This window comes from Phlebotomus argentipes, unplaced genomic scaffold (genome assembly GCF_947086385.1).
Source record: "Phlebotomus argentipes unplaced genomic scaffold, Phlebotomus argentipes genome assembly scaffold_4, whole genome shotgun sequence".
Classification (NCBI taxonomy): Eukaryota; Metazoa; Arthropoda; class Insecta; order Diptera; family Psychodidae; genus Phlebotomus; species Phlebotomus argentipes.
In genome coordinates, this window is record NW_026776174.1 from 4598825 (window position 1) to 4620131 (window position 21307).

Here is a 21307-nt window from a genome sequence, read left to right on the forward strand (position 1 = left end):
CGTCACCAAACTGAGCAACTGTCAGAAATCTGCCATGTGGGATTTTTGGTTGTTGTGAAAATGAAGTGCAAACCATCAGTGAAGACTTTCGTTGAAAATACACCAAATTTACTATTGTATCGTCATTTTTACGAATAAGCAATAAGCGGAAAGGACTAAAGTACCTATATAGTGTGTAAACCGTGCATGAAAAGGAATATTACGTGGAAAAATGGGAAAAGGTAGCAAAATACCAGACAGGTAAATATGATCGAAATCACTGCATTTAGTGTATAAAGGAGGTTTTTTAGAATATCGTCATATCCTACAAGAACAGCTTCTTATCTTTAGTTATCTTTTTGTTACCTTAATAGAGGAAATAGAAGCAATTTGGTGGTTCCCAAGATTGTCAAGAATCAAACACAAATATTTTCCCCATCCCAATAAAAGTCTAGAGATTTCGGTAGACATACTAGGACAAGTCGCACAATAATCTGCTTACTATAATAAATGTTAATAATACTTATGATGAAATCTTGCGAAAGTCTGTTCTGTACATTCTGTATTACTGAGAATCTTTGTTTTGATCAATGAAAATTAAAAGAAAGTAAAGGAATTATCTATATGGAATTTTTTTTATATTTAAGCAATGATTCTATTAACAATATGAACTGATAGTTCATTTTTCGCAAGACACCCAGACTCGTGACAAAATGAAATTTAAATTTATTCATATTGGGAATTTTCGTATGGACACCTCTAGAACAATCCACACCATTGTCTTGGGAACAGAAGAGATCTCAATTGGTGCTTAAGCCTTTGTAGATGGCGCTAGACTTCACAAAGAATCCAGAATTTAAATTCAACAATTTGAAGAATTTAATTTTCAGTAGAAAAAAAAACAATTATTTAGAATTGGGATTGTTCTGTTGCCTTTTCATGAAACTCTCTTTTCTGGAGATTTCCTTTCAATGCCAATGTTTATTTTGTACAATTCAACTGAAATGCATTGTCAGAGTTCAGCGACCGCACTTTGTTTTACATAAGAAAATATAGTATGGCAGGCGAAACTTGTGTATAGTGTTGGAGATTTATTTTTTTGTCTTTTCAGGTGGTTGGATTATTCCAACGTGGGTCGCCCAATTGAAGGAACACAGTTGATAGCTTTCAAAACACCTCTGATGCAGGTGAGTTCTTAAAACAGAAATTACTCGAGTTTGCATTGTGGATTGAAGGTCTGACACGTGAGAGAGAATATACCTTGTAAATACCAATGGCGAGACGTAACTGAAATGGGGGAACTCCCTTCGCTTCTCCCATATATATGAGAATTTTATAATCTAAGAGAGTAACGTGTGATTGTTACAGGAATTAATTACTGACACTGAACCTTGTAAACATAAATTTTGTTAGAGCCTTATCTAAATTGATGTCGTAAGTGGAGGAATAAATTGTCCACACAGTGCTCTATATGGTTGTGGGTGAGGTAGGCGCTCTGTTGAGAAAAGCACAAAATTTGTATTCTTCCGAAATAATAACATAAGACGAAATTAGGATTTTTTTTTTATCTTTTGCGTCATTTTCCGAGAATTGTATCTCATACGATTATGGTTCTTGAGGAGACAACATCAACTAAATGGCATAAATGTCTCTTTTCTCAAACCGAGAGAGAGATGAACAATTTTAGTAAATGAAATGCACGAGTTTTTCATGGTTGTTCTTGCTCTTGTTAGTGCGCACTGTCCTTCCTCGCATATCAATTTGTGGGATCTTAATTAATCAGTAGATTATAATGATCCAATAAAGTCTAGTCTATTTGTCTGAGCCGCCAGAATGGCTTCAACATTCCCAAATCGTCCAAATCATAAGGATTTCTGTAGCTGCTTAGAATTCATAATGCAATAGACAGAGAGAGAGAGAGAGAAAATGACGGAATAGAAATATGTTTCTGTCCTCGAAATTAAATAAATCATTGGCGCAGAGAAATGTGTCAAATATTCGTGTTGATTTGACAAGTACAGCATTATTTGAGGAAGAGATTTTGCACTCTATCATCTCTTGCGAAATCTCAAAAGAATTTTGCGAGTTATCGCATTGAGATGGTGAGGAATTGCAGCAAAAGTCGTCGAGTAAAATGGTGTTTATTTCACAGTTCAATTGTTATATCTTCATTATGTACGCATAGAAATAACAAACACTCTATTGAGACGTGCCTCAGCATTAATGGGCAGTCTTCAAAAGGGATGCATGCGAGCTGACTCAGGCATCATTGCAGTTTGAAGAGACAAAAATGCAAAATGATAATCATAAATTTCTTTAATAACAATAGCGAGTATTAGGTTTTAACTGACAAAAGCATAAATTAAGGCACATTTGAGCATTTATCTTCACGATTTCGATACACATAGTTTATTTTCTTTAATTTAAAGAATATTAATTTTTATTATTATTCGCCGCTGTGTGATGGAGAAAATGTCGAAATTATGACTCTCAATGGACCGCATCGTCGGTGATTTCTGAAAGGCTTCCTCAGCTGATTGAAATGCAAGAGTTGCCCATTATCGCTGTCATCATTGGGATTTTAGAGTAATGCGTTGTGTTTTTAGTCCGAACGTATGTGGAAGCGAAATTTAGAAAAACGTAGAAATTACAGTTAGGTGCTAGCTATTAACGGAAATATCTTACAAATATTTATTTTGCCCATTAAATGTCTCCAATGGCTGCAGTTCTTTCTCTCTCAAACAACATCTCACTGGGAGAGAATCTTTCGATGGGTAAAAACTATTGAATTCATCACATTCTTTTCATCCCACTCGTGGCTCTTTCTTCTCCCCATCTTACTCTCTTTCTCTTCCCGATTGTGATGATTGTGAAAATTAGAAGCAACAGAGCTGATGACCGCACGGCGTTTAGCTTTTCGTATAGATGAAGATGTACTTGAGAGTTCTTTGAGTGCATTTGGAAGGTGACTTAGAGTTTGACTGTGAAATGTTTTCAATAGAATCTCTCCATTGATTCTACATCTACAAATGTAGCAACTCTACGTGGGAATGTTCGATAAATTCATGCATTTATTGAGAGAGTAGGTAAAAGATGTTTTGTATTGGAATTCGTACAAGATATTTACATATTTTAAACTTTCTCACATTGAGTGATGCTTATGATTAATTATAAAATGAGAATTATGCATTTTTCTGGAGTGCACATATCTTTTTCACCTGAAATATTCGTGTGGGCTCCCAAAGTGTGCTTTCGGGGTATAACAGAAATTTATTATATAATTATTTAAATATTTACAGAAATATCGGTAAATTGGGAGATATTTTTTGAGCTCATACGTCCAGAGTCTATGAAATATGAACAATATTTTCTTTTCTAATATTGCAAATGACCTGGAATTTAACTGGAATTTTATTCCGTGACTAATAAATATATATATTTTTTCTAATATTGCGAAAAGAGGAAATTTTGTGGGAGAAATCCACAGTGTGGCCTCAGATCGTCATATTTCTTCCCTTGGCTGGCCACCAGAAAGATATTCACTTAGTCAAATAGTGTTGGGAAAAAAGACACCATAAATTTCATCTAGTTTTTTAATGATTTATTATCCGGGCTTACTTCAAAGTTGATTTAACGAAAATGCCGAAATTTGTCATAGAATGTAGAGAGAATGGGAGAAATGGAGAAAAGGGAAAGTATATTTTGTGGGTAAATAAAGTGGAGAAATTCCATCATGAAGGTCTCAAAATTCTCTCTTAGACAATAACATAAATAACAATTAAAAATATGTCTTTACCAAATATATATACATATAAATTTATGTTGAAAGTTTCACATCTCAGCGCTTTATTGCCATCAATGTCTGTGGAGAAGAAATGTGGTTCCCGCATGTACATTTTTCAGATATTAGGCTTTATCTGGTGTTCAGTTCGTAGTAAGTCAGCAGAAAAAATCAGCATGGTGTGTTTTGGGGGCGTAAAAACTATAATTAAAATAGAATGCCTATATAAATAAATAAATCACTCCCATCCCCGATACACTTTGTCCAATATCCAATTTGGCACCATAAAGAAAATTCACAATGAAGTGGAAATAAATGAATGGCCATGTGAGAGAATATATGGGGAAGGAATTCAGCGAAATGAAGAGCAGCAACATAAATTGGGAGGCCTTTTGCCGGTTCCTTTGGCGTGAGACAAAGCTTTGATGGAGCGTGTGTGAAATGCGTATCACTTCGTCTTTCATAATAATCACTCTACAGATATTGTTATTTGTTTTTCCCATTGAGCTTCAAATACAAATAACACGGCAAATATGCAATTAAAATTTAGATATTTTTGACTGATAAAAAACCGAGCTGAAGAACATGTGCGAGAATCATCACGAGCCCGAGCAGACTGTGTGCAGAAAAGGCGTTAACCGCGTATCATTTCTATCAAGATTTCAGATGAAGAAGGAACATTTTTACACTTTTGCTCACAAGTGCCGATGCTAAGAATTATGGATGTGGTTTCCTCCTTGTACCCGCGATTTCTTTTATGTCTACACACAAAAATGTATAAATGGCAACGGAATGCGCGCCTTCTCATGCGGATGCCTTCTTTTCCATGCATTTGAAGGATAGTTTTATTGATATTTTGTGGGCAAAGTAAATTAATTTGAGGGTTAGTTTTGAGAGATACACTAGATATTTTTTCTTATTGTTTACAACATTGTTTGTATGGCGCCTTAGTATTTTAATTCAAAGCTAAGACGTTTGATTTTCTGTTCTTTGTGGTAATAATTTCCCTGGTAATTGAAAATTAAAGTGATAAATTGAATTGTCATAGTGTATTTGATCAATTTTACTCTCGGATTTGCCATGTAATGAATATATTGACTTCTAACGTACAACTCTTATTATTTAATGATTTATGCTGTATTGATACTCCCATGATTAAGTATAAATTTTCTGAATGACGTCCATAACAATGAATCACATTAATCATTGTGTATTTCTGTGGGTCAGGATTAAGGGCTAGACAGAAATAAATCTCGATTGACTTATCGCGCATAAGATGTCTGAGAGATAGTGAGAGTCCTTTTCTATGCCTTTCGCAATATATTTTTAATATTGATTGTATTGCTGATCAAGATTGAAATAGATGATGTAGATTTTGAGATCCGTGTATTTGCGCATCATCAAAGGCTCTATTTGTATTGTTAGACTTCCTTTTCTTGATAAATTCGACAAATTGGATGATTGGGAAAACGTTACCGCCACAGTTGGATAGGGTAGACAGATAGTCATCGATATTATTCATCAGGATAAACGATATGATGGAAATATTTGCCATCAACTCGGCAGACACAGAGAATTTCTCTCATTTTTTCCATCAATAAATGAAGAAAAGATATGAGAAGGAGTGAAATATGACTTTATGCGCGACGGGAAATCATCCCTGCAGGCAACATCTTTGTGGGCCACATTTATTATTATCCATTCGATCAATAATAACAATGATAATGGGCATTTATGTGAGTGAGAGTCACACCATTGTGGTCCTTTGATGCGACAAATTTAAGATCCTTTGCGTCCATAATGCACCGATACAATGTGTATGTGTCGAATATGGAGTGAAAGGAGAAAGAGATGCGAGTGGGAATAAAGGGCACGTGAAAGGTGAAATGATTCAAGATTGTTGGTGCGGGAAAGAAAAGGAAACGTGAACGTTGCGGGCTGTAGATTCCTGTTGAGTGAATTGAGCCTCCAAAAGGAGGGAAGCAATCTTCTTTTATTGTATATATCATTTATATTCTCCCCGAGAGGAAGCACATTTGCAAGCTGCCTCAGGACACTATGGGTTTTATTGATATAATGTACGGGCATGTCTGTGGCAGAGAGTCATTTAATGTGTCGCTCAAGGAGAAAGAGTGAAAGATTTCTCCTCACATCCAGGAGAAATGTGTGCATTGGAGAAGAGAAAGAGTGTCATTCACAAAGTGTCCTCTTTGTGGCTTTTGCTCTTTGGTGAGTGCATGATCGAAATTATCGCATATGGCTAGAGAAGAAGCCACAACATAGTGAGTTATGAATGTAAAGTCTTGGAACCTGGTGGCTATTTGTTCTGGCTAAATTGCCTCTGTGATGACTGCTGTGCATAAATTTTCATTGATTTTCACCAAATGGTATATTTATTATTTTAATTTTTCTAATATTGATTCTCACAGATTCTGTATTAGATGTTCTTTTTCACGTGTAAATTCGAAACTATTCTAAAATTAACTTTTAAAAGAATTTCATAAAAATAATAGTGAATAAATGCTAAATATGCCAAGTGCGATGTTTGCACTCGTGGCTGTTATTTTCAGTCTTGTGTCCTTTTGCAAATAAAATGTGGTTATTCTTTGTCTTAAGCTTATGATTCATTGCATTCTTTTGCGCGCTATCACATCCAATTGTTACAGTAATTTCTCACATATGATCATTTATCCTGTTGGCACTGATTCTTTTCTGCAATTCTTCACTGAATAATGGGGTATTTGTGTTAAGAAGTGAACTCTTGATTTAGCCACATATGACTCTATTCCGCCTTAAGGATTAATTTATCAACACCATCGCCCGTTTCAATTTGTTCATTCTCGCATTTATTTAATATTAACACTGACTGGCTGATGGGGCTCTAGGCTGGGCGATGATGAAATTAATTTCCTCTCAATGTGCTGCTAAATCACACTGAATTGAATTCTTGGTGAGAAAAGTACATAGACACAAAGTGCTAAAATTGAATAAAATTTGAAATGAAAATGGAGAAGGAGACGAATTTTCGTCACAGTATTTTCCATGCTTGTATAAAGAATAAACTGCGAAGAAATATGGTGGTAGCGAGAGTTATTATGATGTATTGCTAAAAGAGTGCCTCTAATTGTACGTAAATTATATTACAGTACAAACATCATAGACATACATCCATATTTTGTATAATATAGATAAGAAAATTATACATTTTAACGAATCCATTACTCAGGCACCCATCCATCTATCTCTCTCAAATGTGATGAGTTTCCCGGTAAATCTGGGATGAGGAGCGATTCTTAAGCGTTCTTCGTTTCGCTTTCTGATGATGTGCAACGCTTTTAGTGTATTCGTCAAGACAGGTTGCAATATAGCAATTAAAAATGATTAATAAAGAGAGTTGTATGCTCAAAAGTAGACCACCAACAAAGTCTCTCGTATTGCCAAAGATGTTCTCTCTTATTTTTCATCCAATTTGCCATTATTACTAATTTGCTTTTATCTCATATGTTGTTCTTTTCTCTCTTTTCTCCTATATAGACCTATAACGCCAAATTAACAGAATCAACCATGTAATTATTTGAATATCTATTTGCTTGCAATGCAAAAAAAAGTCATGATTTTGCTTATTTTATACAGATTTACTCCCGATAATCTTGTGGAATTGATCCCAAATCTTGGTTTAATCATTGATCTGACTGCCAGTTATAGATACTACGATCCAAAAAAGGTGAGACAATTGTAGACTTTGCTAGTATTTTCTGAAAAATTGTGCGCTTTTTAGGACCTCACTGCAGATGTTGAACATGTTAAGCTGATAACTCAGGGACATGTTGTTCCAGAAGAGCGCAACGTGAGCAAGTAATAAATAACATTTGACATTAATTAATGTAGCAATAATTGATAAATTTACTCTCCCCAAAATTGTAGGTTCAAGAAAATTATATCAGATTTTGTGGCGGACGATAAAAATGCATGTGAGTAATTGAATACGTACCAATACGCACAATACACATTTCTCAATATAAATTGACGAATTGGGGTTGAGTGTGGCGAAGAATATGAACACATTTGTCGGGTGGAATTTTTAATTTAAATTTTTATGCAACTGCTCGTATTGCTCCTTTCCTGGCAGTAATTATGTGAATTCCCATGGTCAAACTTGAATGTTAAACGCCCAGCAACATTTTTTCTGATTTTCTTTTTCCATCACACAGTACGGTAACACAATGCATGACTCGTGGATACAGATACATATGCCAAATTGCAAATGCGTAAATCAAAAGAAGCACCTTTTTCTTCAGCTTGTGCTGTAAATTTTGGCGAAATTGTTTTATAGGGTGCATCATCACTGAGGGTGGCATTTTGAAAGCTTATTTTCCCTTTTCTGGTGTCTCAACTTGTGATTTTGACGATGTGCAGTGTGTTCCACCCTGTTCTTGAATCATATGATAAAAGGAATTTACTCTGAATTGTATGTTGCTGCTCGTGTGTTACAATTTTGACGGAGCGTATTTACCTCTTATCTGAAAGAAGCAAAGAGATTTTGAGCGAAAAAGTGGGACAGTCGCCAGATATTGTAAACAATAAGAATGGACATGGTTTTTAGTGCAAGACTAACAAAAGCCGTGATTGAAAATTTTAGCTCTGTTGGTGGGCGTTCATTGTACGCACGGAGTTAATCGGACGGGGTATATGATATGCAGATACCTAATGGATTGCCTGAACTTGCAAGCAGAAGATGCCATAAAGAGTTAGTATGAGGCAAACTAATGATTTTTGTGTGATTGTAATTATTATTTTCCCTGTCGTTTCAACAGGAGTTGAAGAGGCTCGTGGTCATTCAATTGAAAGGAAAAATTATACGGCGCGATTGCGTTCTTTGAATTCTCAGGATGCACAGGAAATTGACTATGCAAGGAATTCATGGAGGAATCGCGATTCTTCGCTCTCGACGAGATATTCCGACTGGAGAACTCCATCAAGCGGTGCTGTGTCTAGATCCTATCGTGAACGTGAGTACATCACGCGCAGAGATTACGATAGAATCAGTGTCATCAGGAGCACTTCATGGAATCAACCAAACATGTCTTGGAGAAATCCTAATGTCTATGGTTTCAGAGATCAAAGCTCACGGTATTCAACTGAGAGGCCGTCTTATAGCAGTAGTTCAAGGTACAATGATTATTTGCTGCGCAATGATCATCCTGACTATTCGAGGAATAGAAGATAGTGACTACTAGATAATGCTTATAGTGCAAATGAGGTAATTATTTAAAATCTTTGATACTCTGAAATTGAAATTTTAGCAATGAATGGTCGATATGAAGTGATTTCGGAGGCAATGCGGAGTGTATAATCAAGAGATGTGCAAAAAAAATGGGTAAATGCGCAGATATAAAAAGTAATGGTGCACTGACGTGTTGCTCTCGAGGGGTGAAGTGGATAAAAAGTTAATATTGTTTACTCGAAGTCTGGGTTATATTTTCATTCGTAACATATATTTAAAGGGACTAATAAACGGTATTACATGATGAAGGCAATTGCCCACCACGTTGAAGTGCCTTAATGGTGGTCTCAAACAATTTATTTAAAAAGCGAAAAATAATAAAAAATTAAGTGTATGCGTGTGTATCCAATTCAGCAGACTCAATTTATTTATCTTTCCCTCGTCTTCCAGTGAGAAATGGTCATTATTAGTGTTTTCTTTGACGCCTTTTAATGTTTTTAGTATAAACATTTATTCTATAATATTGTTATTAGCAAAGTATAACTCTTCTCTGGGAAGATGTGAAATGCCATCACGGTGTTTGTAAAGAAGTCATCTCGGCGGTGGGGCTCGCAGAAAAAACACGTCTGCAGTGAAAAATTGCATTTCTTGCGGATTTTAAGGACTCTGGCTTCCTTCTTTATTGACCTGTCAGTCATTCGGCTCGTCTCGCTTTTTTGCATCCACTTTGGCCAAATTTATCTCAGCGGTAAATTACTCAATTTATCACGATTCTCAAGTAAGTGGTAAGATTTTATATCTTTCTTCCAATACTCAAGAAATATCATTGGGTAAACAATAAAAAAAATACCATATTTTAATTGATGACGCAAAATCACGATGTTTAAGGCTTTACCAAGTGGCGCCAGGGAAAATCAATCACGCTCTCGAGTATTAATTTTCAATTGAATGACTCGGTGTTGAGTTAATTATTTCACATCACTCATTTATTTTATTACAAACTCAGATTGCACGCAATGGAAGTTTCGTGAATCGATATGATGATATATGCTTCGTTATATTTCGAGAATTTTATCTCCCATGCTGACAGCCTGAGTTTTGTTGACTCTGTAGTTGCAATCAATTAATATTGGATATCGTTGTGACTTCACAAGAAGCGCATTTCCTCCGATGACCGTAAAATGAGGTCGCTGGAAATGTGAACATTGATTGATAAAGAAGAAATTGAAGTTTCAATGCATTTCTCGAGGGTCCTAAGAGACCCGAAAATGGCGCTATGAAGGAAGAAAGAATTCACTGTAAATAGATTTCTTGTGGTGATAAAGTATACCGATATTTTGTCGTCAAAGTCATTATTTGGGGTGAGGAATTCTTCAGGTAGCATTTAATATAGACTTCATTGTGTTGAACTTAATAATTTTTTTTCTGTAGAAGAGCTATACCAAAAAAACTGAGAGAATTGTCTGAAAATATTTGATCCTTGCTGTGGATGTACATAAATGTCCACTGACTCTCGAGATAATAGGGAGGAAAATTTATGGCTACAATTATGCTAGGACATTCCAAGAAAGTTTGTCTCCCAAGCTATTGGCATCAGATTTTGTGTTGTAAATATTTTTCTTATATCTCGCCAAGGATCAATAACATTTAGGAAGTGTTCTTGTATTGTCACATCAATGGATGCGTGGAATTTTTATGTGCCTCTCTTCATCTCATCCAAGGAGCAGAGCAGGACTGTGATTTCTGCTTTCAGTCTCAAAGTTATCTGTCTGCTTGTCTGAATGGCGCTGGAATGAGGGGGGAAAAACGATGGTAACCTCACGCTATTTTCCCTCCTTACTACCAATATCGCCATAATACTCGAGTCATCGTCATTCTGTAGAAACCGCAAATTTAAAATGCAGGATTAGCCCTGCCTTTTCCATGCCGAGGGCATAAAAACATTCTCAATCTGTACCTTCGTCGACGAGATTCCCTATTTTGGGAACTATGGCAGTCATATTGAAATGTAATCCATCATCGTACGAAAAGACTTTGATTGAATATACATATACATTGGTATATATTTAAGTGTACTTTAGGGCATATTTAAGAGTGAATGGAAAGGCGGTCATGAGCTTTAATGCTTCCTTTCTAAACTTTTGGTTATGAAATCGATTTCAGGGAAGCCAGAAATATTCTGACTGATCAGTCTACTTGAGTGTACATTGTACGTTATCCCAATTTGCTCAGTCGTCACCCCATCTTTAGTGAATGTTAAAATTCACAAGCGTTTTGTGGGAGTGAAATGCGAGATGGAAACATCATATTATTTCATTTATCCTGTAATCATCCATCATGTTCTTTATTACGGCCGTCGAGCATTTCGTTGCTCTTTTTCGCCCCTTTTTCTGGTTCCTTCGTTGCCATTCATTCAGGCCCCAAAAATTGAATAAGATCAAACAGAACATCACATTTACCACATCCATCGACGCATCAATTTGATTCAAGACGAATTTAATTATTATACTGCTGGTGGCAAAAAATGGAGAGTGGAAGCCACGAGAGTGGATACAATAATAAACAGTGAGCTCACTCGAAGAAAGAAAGGAGGAGAGACCTCAGCTTCCACATCTTTGTCTCGCTTGTGAGGTCCTGATCTAGATATTATGCAAATTGAAACTAATAAATTTATTGATGAGTGCATAATCTGCTTATTCATCGATGAATAATTGATTTAGAAGACGGTCCCGTGTGCCTCATGAGGCACAATTTATGTAATAACGTCTCATAAGTATGATAACAAATTGACCAATTATTTAAATTAGACACTAAAAAAATCCCAGTCTTAATTAAAATTTGAATACACTTCTCGGAAATTCGCGTGGAAATAAAAATAGTCAGCCGTATGACTCTCTCGTGTTGGAGATTAGTTTTGTGATCTTTTGTCTCTACGGCTTTTGCAAAATCGCACATGATTGTCAGAAAGGTTGTGGGCGAGGTAGGAATTTCTGGCAAGGAAAGATTTACAAGAAACAATGATGATATTAAGGGAAAACCTCAAACCACAGACGACATGGTCTTGGACAAAGCGTGGCACGTCATACAGAAAAAAAGTAATCGCTTTTTGAAGTGATGCATGCTTGCGGATTTGGCGAGTGATTCTAGGAAAAAAAAATGGAGAAAATAACTATGTATTTTTGATGAATTTGTATTACCGCAAGAGGTATTAATTACAAAGAGAGGTCACATTTAATTGAAATACCGAATAGCGTGCAATTTGTGTCTTATTTCACTAAATTTCCATTTAATTTTAATTAACCCACGAGGAAAAGTAGCTACAACTGAAAATTTAGGAAACTTCAGCAAAATCAATTGGAAAACAAGACAATTCCTAGGAATAACAATTATAATGCAAAAGAGGGAAAATTCCATGAAATTGTCGCTAAGCAAATTTTACGAATGATTAGCTTCTTTGACGATAAACTGCGAAATATGTTCACATTCAATTATCAATGCTTAATTGAAATTGAAATGAAGTCTTGTCTTCGTAATTCTGAGAAAATGTAAGTATAATGTAATTAACACTACATAAAGTGAAAAAGGAGGGAAAACATCGACTTTATCTGGTAATTATCTCTCATAGATCCAGTTCTCATTAAGCAATTAATTATCGTTATTTTAGTACATATGCTTTAGAAAGTGATCTGCAGTTTTTTTGCGCGTGGCATTGCATAAACCCTCGCCTCCGGTATATTTATGGGAAGAATGTGCGAGAAGAGAACAGAAATCAATGAGCAGAGCAACTTTCTGGGGTACTTAGAAGCCTCAATTGAGCTTTTGACTTCTGACTTGGGGCTAATTCACACGGTTTGTTGTGTCGCTATTAGCATAAGTATTCAGTTTAAGCGAAATTTCTCTGAATTCCCTCTGGTGGATGCATTTATTTGAACACCAATTTGATGATTTATCTCGCCGTACGTTCATTGAAGCGGAGAAATGTTAATTGTAGTGTCGTTAAGATGTATGAATGCTACTTGGAAAATTAGGCCACATTCTTAGTAAATAATCTTTGTTTGCTATTAATTGACAAATTTGTCGGAAAAATTAGCCTCATACTTCGGAACAACTCAGTAGAATTAATATTTAAAATTAGAATATGAGTCTCTATTTAAACGATTTCTGTAGCTTCTCATTTTCGGATTTTAATTTTTTTTTTTTTAATTAATTTTTGCGGATCATCAAGACATTCGCGATCTCCTTGATCTGCATTGTTATCCAAGACCCTTTATTGGTGTTGAACTGACTAACAAGATATATTTTTGGAAGTGTTGGCGAGGCGTACACAATAAGACAGAATGAAGGCATGCAGATTATTGCATTTTGAATAATTCCTTGAGCAACTCACTTTTTTGGCGTGTCAATTCCACTTAATGATATTATGTATGTTTGAAGTGGTTTGTCCTCGGGGCGTTATGTAGCAATGCTGGAAATTGTATCCAATCTCTTTATAAGCTCTTTTACGAGTCCTCCCTGCCGTATTGTTCGCTTCACGACAAAGGAGCACGACGAAATGGATGGAGATGATCATATTGTTTACAAAATGATTCCTCACATCTCCGTACGGTAGTTGTAAAAATAATTTGGCGCGAATTTCACAAATGAAATATAATTTAAAGAAATTGTCTACTCTTGATGTTTTACCGCGCTTTTTTCTGATGTGCTTTTATTACTTATTTTGGATGCCAAGCACGGAATTTACCGAGTGATATGTTTATAATCATGCTGTTGGGTTCCGTTGTGGAGATATAATGCTGGCGGTTTCTTTTTCTTGGTCATTTTCTTCTCCATCCATTAAGATTTTATTTTACTTTATTTCTTACTTTTGTCGTTTACTCTTTTAACTTTTCAGTCATGCCTGAAATATTTTCATCATCTAAAAATAATCTGCTAAATGCAGGCCTCCACTGGCTAAAGCATCTTTCGCAATTTTGTTAGCATATGTCATATCACCTGACCGAGATGCAATGGGGAGGATGAATTGGCTTCCCCATCGCATCAAAATATTTAATTACACGTACCTTAAGTGTTAGTCAATTTGATGTATATTTTTTCTTGTTTGCTCTTCTGCCACTTTTTTTCTTAACCATTTTCACCCCATGCAGTTTCACACATTTATGATAAACGCTTGTCAAAGTGCATTTATCGCCCTTTTGCTTTCTTATGATGCGATGAAGAGTGCTTATGAGCAGCAGTCACTCATATTGAATCGTGACTTGAACCTCGACAATTGAACAGGTAAAATGATTTGGCGCCCAACACCCGTTGTCCAATAATGAAAAGTTGTGCATTCTTAGTCGTTCGAGACTTTGCTTTTATCATGGGGCATGCCAGGGGAATGCTCTTTGATTAAGGTTAAATTAAAATTTTTGAGATTACTGCTCAAAACAGTTTTCTGGACATGTTCACATACAAGTCTCAGCACGCTTTCGCCTCAATAAATTCGCCAAACTTGGCCTGTTGTGCGTAGTGACGCCAAAGAACAAACTGATATTTATAAATAGGATGGCGCTTAGGTAAAATTTGCTGTTTGGTGTCATGTTTGAAGTGAATTATTCTTACGCAATTACAAGTTTTTTCCAGCATCACTCTTTAAGGCAAAGTCTAGGAAAAATATGTATGAGATATTTAGTGAATTTACCTGAGAAATTCAACACATTGAGTGCCATCAAATAGCATGGCGATGAATGTATTTGTTCAATCCCAGTGAAGTGGGATGGTTGGAAGAGCGCGTGGAGATGGACAAGAATTGAGAAGGTGCGCGCGCGATGGGAAAAAATGGCACGGGCTAAATTGGTAAGAATTAATGAGAGGAGTCCTCGCCAAGGTGAGCAAAAAGTATTTTATCTCATAGAATAGGAGACAAGCAAAAATATTTGCAATTAATTAAGTCCGTAAATATTTAAGTGTGTGGCCAAACAATGACGAGGAACACTGTCGGACTGAGTTAGAGCTGATGAAGTGTCGCTAGAGATTACAAATTACACCATGTCAGATTATGTTGCCGCTGACCGGACATGGCGGTGACAAATTGGCGGCAAGACAGACGACTTGTGGCGCGAAAATTTATTGAGTGAGACACCAAGAATCGCTCTTGTGCAGTGTTTTCTCCTCCGATTTCGCTTGCAGTACCATCTGAGCCTCAACGGCATTTAGGGGAGTGCAATAAAAAGCGTGAAGAGTCATGTCAATCGCCTCCAATTAATGTGAAAGGAGATGAGACCTGAAAACGGGCGGCAAATTTGACCATTGCGTCATGTTGCGCTGACCCCATCCAATTTAACAAATGCGATATTCACAACCCATAAAATTAATCATAAAACAAAACCTAATTTGTTGCTGGCTGCGGCCGTTTTCATGCTTCTCAACTGCCCCTCGCGCCCCTGAGTTGCTCCTGAAAAATTCTCACAATTTGCAAGTGTGCGAAAATGGTGCCACTCTCCGGCGAACCCAATGGCCACAGAAGGTTGTTTGTTGAATTTGCCATAGCATTCACAGTCTCATCATCCATTCATTAATATGCTGAGCAGCATCGCTGTTCGGACGGCCAGCAAATTCACTGATTAACCGTGTGTGCCGTTTGAGCAATGCAATTCTCTTGTGCTCTTCTCTTCTGCAACACATTTATACATTTTGAACGCTTCATTCGCTGTGATGGCTTGTGTCGTCGCCACACAGCAAAATGCATATTGGAGTATATGCAAGAAAATCCCAGTCATAAATTGTCAATTTGTTAAGCGTATTAATAATAAAATTGCCTACAAACTTATTAGCCTCACTATGGTCCATTAACCAGCTGCATTCTTCACACGGTGTCGAAACCTTTAGCATACAAAATGCACAATATAATGCATTACTCTGTATTTTTGGTTAATTTATCATAGGTAAATTATACTCTGGCAAAGGCACATCTTTTGACTCTATTTGCACTCTTGCAGAGACAATTTATAATCACTGTTCGCCAACATCAAGTGCCAAGTGGACAACAATGAAAGATAATTAAAATCAAGAGACACCTTATTGGATAATTTATACATATTTATAAGGTGAAGTGGTAAAGATTTCAATTTTAACCTTATGAAGCTATTTTCTTCTTGTTTCTCCTTTCAACCTGCCTTTTGATGTGTCTGCGACTGGTGTGAAGGTATAACTGGCAAAATATTAATATTTCTGCACATACTGTGCATTTCGCTTAACCCATCGAATCACTACTATCGAGTTAGAGCGAAAATGAATTCGATGCTCTTGTGTTCTCTGAACTTGCCACACAAATATTTTCTTGACTTCTCTCAGAAACGGGAACTTATACACGAATATTTGTCTACTTTATTCCTAATAGAATGCAAGGGTTAAGCCACATAACCTACAAATGCAAGACACCGAATGTGCGTGTATGAGGCAGGGTAATTATATTGTATTTTGAGTGGATAAATAATTGGAGGTCATATAGCACAGTCAGAAAGGAGCGAAAGAGATGAATTGGTGGGTGAGAAAGGGAGATGTAAGTGGTTATATTTTATTTTATGGATGTTGGAATGCATAAATGATAAGTGTAATATGTGCACGTTAATTAAGAATATTGTTAAGCACGCGTGTATGACGCTCTACAAGGAGCTCACATGGTGGGTTTTAAATTAATAAGGGTACCAAACTTCAAGTCCTACACATCATTATTGTTATTATTTATGTATAACAATGTCTCACATACAATTTGTGTATGCCCATTGCAATAGGAGCGTTGAAAAAGACGGAATTTCTCGTGATAAATGAAAGTTTATCCGGCTGCTCGTGTGGCGGGTGAGCATCATGAGTGCAAGTGCATTCCTTAGATGTTAATCGCCGTTCTTAATTTTACTGGCATCTCTGCGTATTAGGTATCGCCTGGCGAGTGAAAAGGAGGGGTAGAAGTGGTGGAAATAGGAAAAAGACATATAGCGTGATGGTGTAAGACGAAAAGGAAAACAGTAAGCATTACATTATTAAATATTACTTATTGGCCGTAGATAAATAATGTTTGCAAATAGGAATTGACACCGCCCAGTCTGTTGAGTTTTTAACGCTATACGATAATTAGAAATAAACGGACAACGCCAGTGCGAGTTCCATAATTGTAGATATTAAAGTGTATCGAGTCCTCGTCGAGTGCATGTAGAAGGTAAATTACATTTGAGCCAAGATAGAAGTCGATCGCTTCTGACCAATTTATAATATTTTATAAAATAATAAATATATAAAGCTAGGAGTTATGATGGTTCAACTCTGTTCAGACACACAACAAATAAGATATAGGCAATATTAACTGGTCACGGCATTGATTATCACCAACAAATCGTAAAACATGTATTTAATATCTAATTGCAACATTATCTCCCGTCGCAATCACAATTACTTTTAAAGTATTTAGGTGAGCGTTTTGACTGATTTCGCTTCACATCGGAATTTCCTTAGATGAATATCCTAATAATGATAATTTACGCGAGCGGCTCGCATAATGCAAAATATTACTCCTAGTCTTCGCACAACAGTAAACTCACGAGGAAACCATCATTAAAGGTGAGAATGGCTGCTCCGTGCAATTTTTTCCTCGGTTGCGACCAAATTACATACAATTACACTATAGCCGAAAAATTGCGATATAGTTATTATTTAATGGCCGGCTCGCTGATGGTGGAAGTTGCAGAGATAAAATAACACGCGCTCCGGTCTGTGTTAAAAAAGCACACCGCGAGTGCCTCCCAAAATTGCATGGTGAGTTGTGTTTAAACTTAATGCGCTCTACATAATTTCTAACATAACCTCTGAGAGATGATGGTTTTGATTTTGTGATATAAGATCCTCTTTTCTATTGTCTGTAAATGCAAAACAAAGATTTAAAAATATTTTATTAGATCAATTCATAGCATTTTCAGTTGATTTTCGATTTCGTGGTTCAAGCTGAAAATCTACTTTAAAATCTTGATTTTATGGCTTCATCACACTAGCTGTGATTTCTCGATGGTGAATCTGAGTTAAACGGTCAACGCTGAAGTGCGGCAAGAATGGATTTCCATGCAGCGAATACGCCGCTATTTTCTGGTTGGGCGGTAAGAAAAAATCGACATTTTATAGATGAGAATACCCTCAACACTTTCAAAAGTGTAATGAAGATATTTCGGTACACCTTTAACGCCGCGCAACATGCCAATTTTTCAGACAATTTTAAATAATGATCTTATTAAAGTGCTAAGAATACGTGTGAAAAGGCAATTTGTATAATTTCTTACCTATACGGATAAAATCAGAAGTCATCTTTTTATTTTAGAGGACAGCGAAATCGCATTCACGATGGCTTTGATCAAATAAATCATATCTTCGGTTCCTTAACAAGTTTCTAATTTATTCAATTACAACGGACGCCAAAAATAAAATTCAATTTCTTGTTATAAACTGTTGCTGGCTGTGGCTAAAAAGTGAGATGAATCGATAAGGACTGCAGATGTGTATTTTCATATTTTTCGCCCACACTTTCGTATGAAAACTCTTTCACACACTTTTTTGATACACAGAGACCACCAGCATTTTATTGAAATTTATGACTCAACATGATTGTAGATAAAGCAATAGAGAGAAAGAAGAATTTGGCAATTTATAATCATATTTCAGTTGTTAATATTTGCCTTATCAATTTTAAATCTTCAAACCACATTCACATATGGCTGTCATATAAACGACAAACTATGAAAATATGTATTTCTGCGGGCAGTTTTAATGTGTGATTGATTTCGAGCGCGCTCACTCCGGCCTGGGAGGATTAATTTCACATGAATTACCAACAATTTACCAATTAATAATCCAATCTACCAAATTTGGAACGGTATGTTTGCGCCTGGAATTTCTAAGAGGCATCGAGCTCTAGTCTTATCTCTTTTGATTGAGATCTTCTTTTCTTCCACTTAATTATAGGTATTATCCTTTATAGATGGTGTCTCGTATAATGCGAGTGAAATAGGGCAGCGCAGCAGAAGAAAGCCCTGTCTCGATATCGCCCATGTCTAAGTATCAAAACACGAGAAAACAAAAAGGCATTAGATCGGAACTTTGTGATAAAGATCATGAGATTTTCAATAAATTAGATGGGCATATGCCCAAGTTGTTGAATACATGAGACTCGAGCCACCTGTTTCCCACGAAAATATTTTAAGGATCCCCAAAGCCATTTGTGCTGATTTATGATCAAATTATTTCATATTTGGAGCTCTCGCCGGGCCTTCGTTTCACGACGAAGTGGAATGTTTTTAAATAAAGTGGACAGCAATTATAGTTGAGTAATTCATCAAAAGATATTTAAGTAGACATTTTTTTATAATACATATTTATTTCGAGCCATGAGCTGTGATGTTTTCTACAGAAAGGTTTATTCATTGCTAATGATCTGTTTCTAATTAGGTATTGCTAATACTGTATTGATAAGCTAAGAGATGACAAACTAATCACTAATTTCACACACTTTCTAAGAAACTCTAATTAGCCAACAATCTGATGATTTACCCTCTCATTAAGTGATATGAGTAATACCGAAATCACACAGAAATTTTCTTTATCAATATAGATCAATATATATTGGCCTGATTTGTGACGTATTGCAAATATTTTCTATATCATAATTTATCGCGAAAAATTGCGTTCTTGACATCGGAAGTTCATTGAACTTTGTTGATAGAAGTTTAACATTCTAAATATGCTAAGCAGTTTGCCTTTAATAGTGTTATCTTCCCGCATGCCATTGAGCGACATTTACCTTATGTTTCCAGTTGCATGAATTCTCAGAATTGCCTCTGGTATTCGCCGACGTGATAAATAGCGACCCTATATGTTATGTTTTAATTTAATAAGGCAGAAGACTTCACAAAGGGATGTTTCACCAAATTCACGCCAAGCATAAAATAAGTGAAGGAATGCAGCAATAAAAGTGTATGCTTACAATTGAGACATCGTTTTATTTTAAAAGAAGATGTTTAACTTTTGTTATGCTAGAAGAAATCCACGTATAAGCTGAAAAATTTTTGTTGTTTGCCAATCTTGGCCTCATTTTCACAGGTATTTTCACGTAATTGTTATCAAAAGTATTTATATTAGCAGATCATTCGTATCGATAATTTCACAGATTGTATAACTTTGTGTCATATTCGGAGGAACTGAGGAAATGTTCAAGTGGAATAGTTCACGTGATTTAGTAGTACGCATGGCAAAAATATGTTTTGATTTGATTGGTATCAGTGATTGAAGAATCAGGCGGACATTGGTGTGTCTCAAAAGCTGAAAGTCATGTGAATGGAATTATTTCCGCTAATGTATCGCGAATGGAATTGGAAAAATGCGAATTTTCGATAATCAACACAGCGTAATAGCAGGAAATATACAAATCCCTTGGATGATAAACTTGGAAAATCATTCGTGAGATTTCATGTGGGTTTTCAGGAATCTCCAGATAAAGCTATTGACTGTCCATTACGATAAAGGCCGTGCATTCACGGGGTATAAGTCATAATTTTATTTCGAAACTTTCATTATCGCTCGGAAGGTGAGTTTGATGAGAAAATGTTGAAGAATGTAGCACAAAAAGTGATATCTTTTGTATTCATCTGGGCGGAGGAAATATTACGTCTCGTGCTTCCAGCCGCGGCCTGGAATTCCTCATTGTATGTTATGATTGAAATGACTATTTACACACAACTCAAATGTGTGGCGCTTAGAAATCAATTGAAGGGATTAATTTAACTATCACTACTGTTATCACCACGAGTAATCGGTCTTCGATATCTGACAACGAAATTGATGCGCAGATTATTTGAACAGGCTGCCGCCACCAAAACTCTGCTTGTGTTTTCCTATCCTCTCCTCGCGGGGTCTCGAGACATGAAAAGCGGTGTCTTTCACCTTCACACTCCATGCAAAAGAAAGTCAAATATTTAGGTTGAATGACATGTCAGCTAAATGTAAAGTGCATCAATAAAACATAAGTAATTGTATAACTTTACACTCCCTCTGGCCCGCAATGCGTCTCGCGCTGCTTTTTTGGGGAGAAACAAAAAAAAATTTGAGACATTTATCTTATCAGTAGGAGAGAGAATAAAGAAGGAGGGGACATGCGAAGGTGGAAGAGTGAGAATTTGGGAAACTTTCGGCATCGGCAACAAGTTATTTCTTCCTTCGTTTCGGAGAAAAATTCATGTGTGCAAATAGAAAAGAGTGAACAAATACATGTGATTTGAAAATTATTAATTCAAACATTACTAATAGCATAA

At 36.1% G+C, this 21307-nt stretch overlaps 1 protein-coding gene across 3 annotated transcripts; it reads left to right on the plus strand.

The window, feature by feature from the left end:
• The first annotated feature begins 35 nt into the window (after positions 1-35).
• Positions 36-19958, plus strand: LOC132257952 (RNA/RNP complex-1-interacting phosphatase). Of its 3 annotated transcripts, none has more exons than XM_059755026.1 (9): positions 36-240; positions 1091-1166; positions 7295-7326; positions 7394-7484; positions 7539-7615; positions 7685-7731; positions 8400-8507; positions 8575-9020; positions 18982-19958. In XM_059755026.1, exons 1-8 carry the CDS (start codon positions 212-214, stop codon positions 8985-8987), a joined length of 873 nt encoding a protein of 290 aa, XP_059611009.1. In that variant the 5' UTR covers positions 36-211; the 3' UTR covers positions 8988-9020; positions 18982-19958. The 3 variants fall into 3 exon arrangements, with proteins under 3 accessions (XP_059611009.1, XP_059611010.1, XP_059611008.1); XM_059755027.1 differs by having other exon boundaries at positions 19814-19958; XM_059755025.1 differs by lacking the exon at positions 18982-19958 and having other exon boundaries at positions 8575-9393.
• The last annotated feature ends 1349 nt before the right edge of the window (positions 19959-21307 follow it).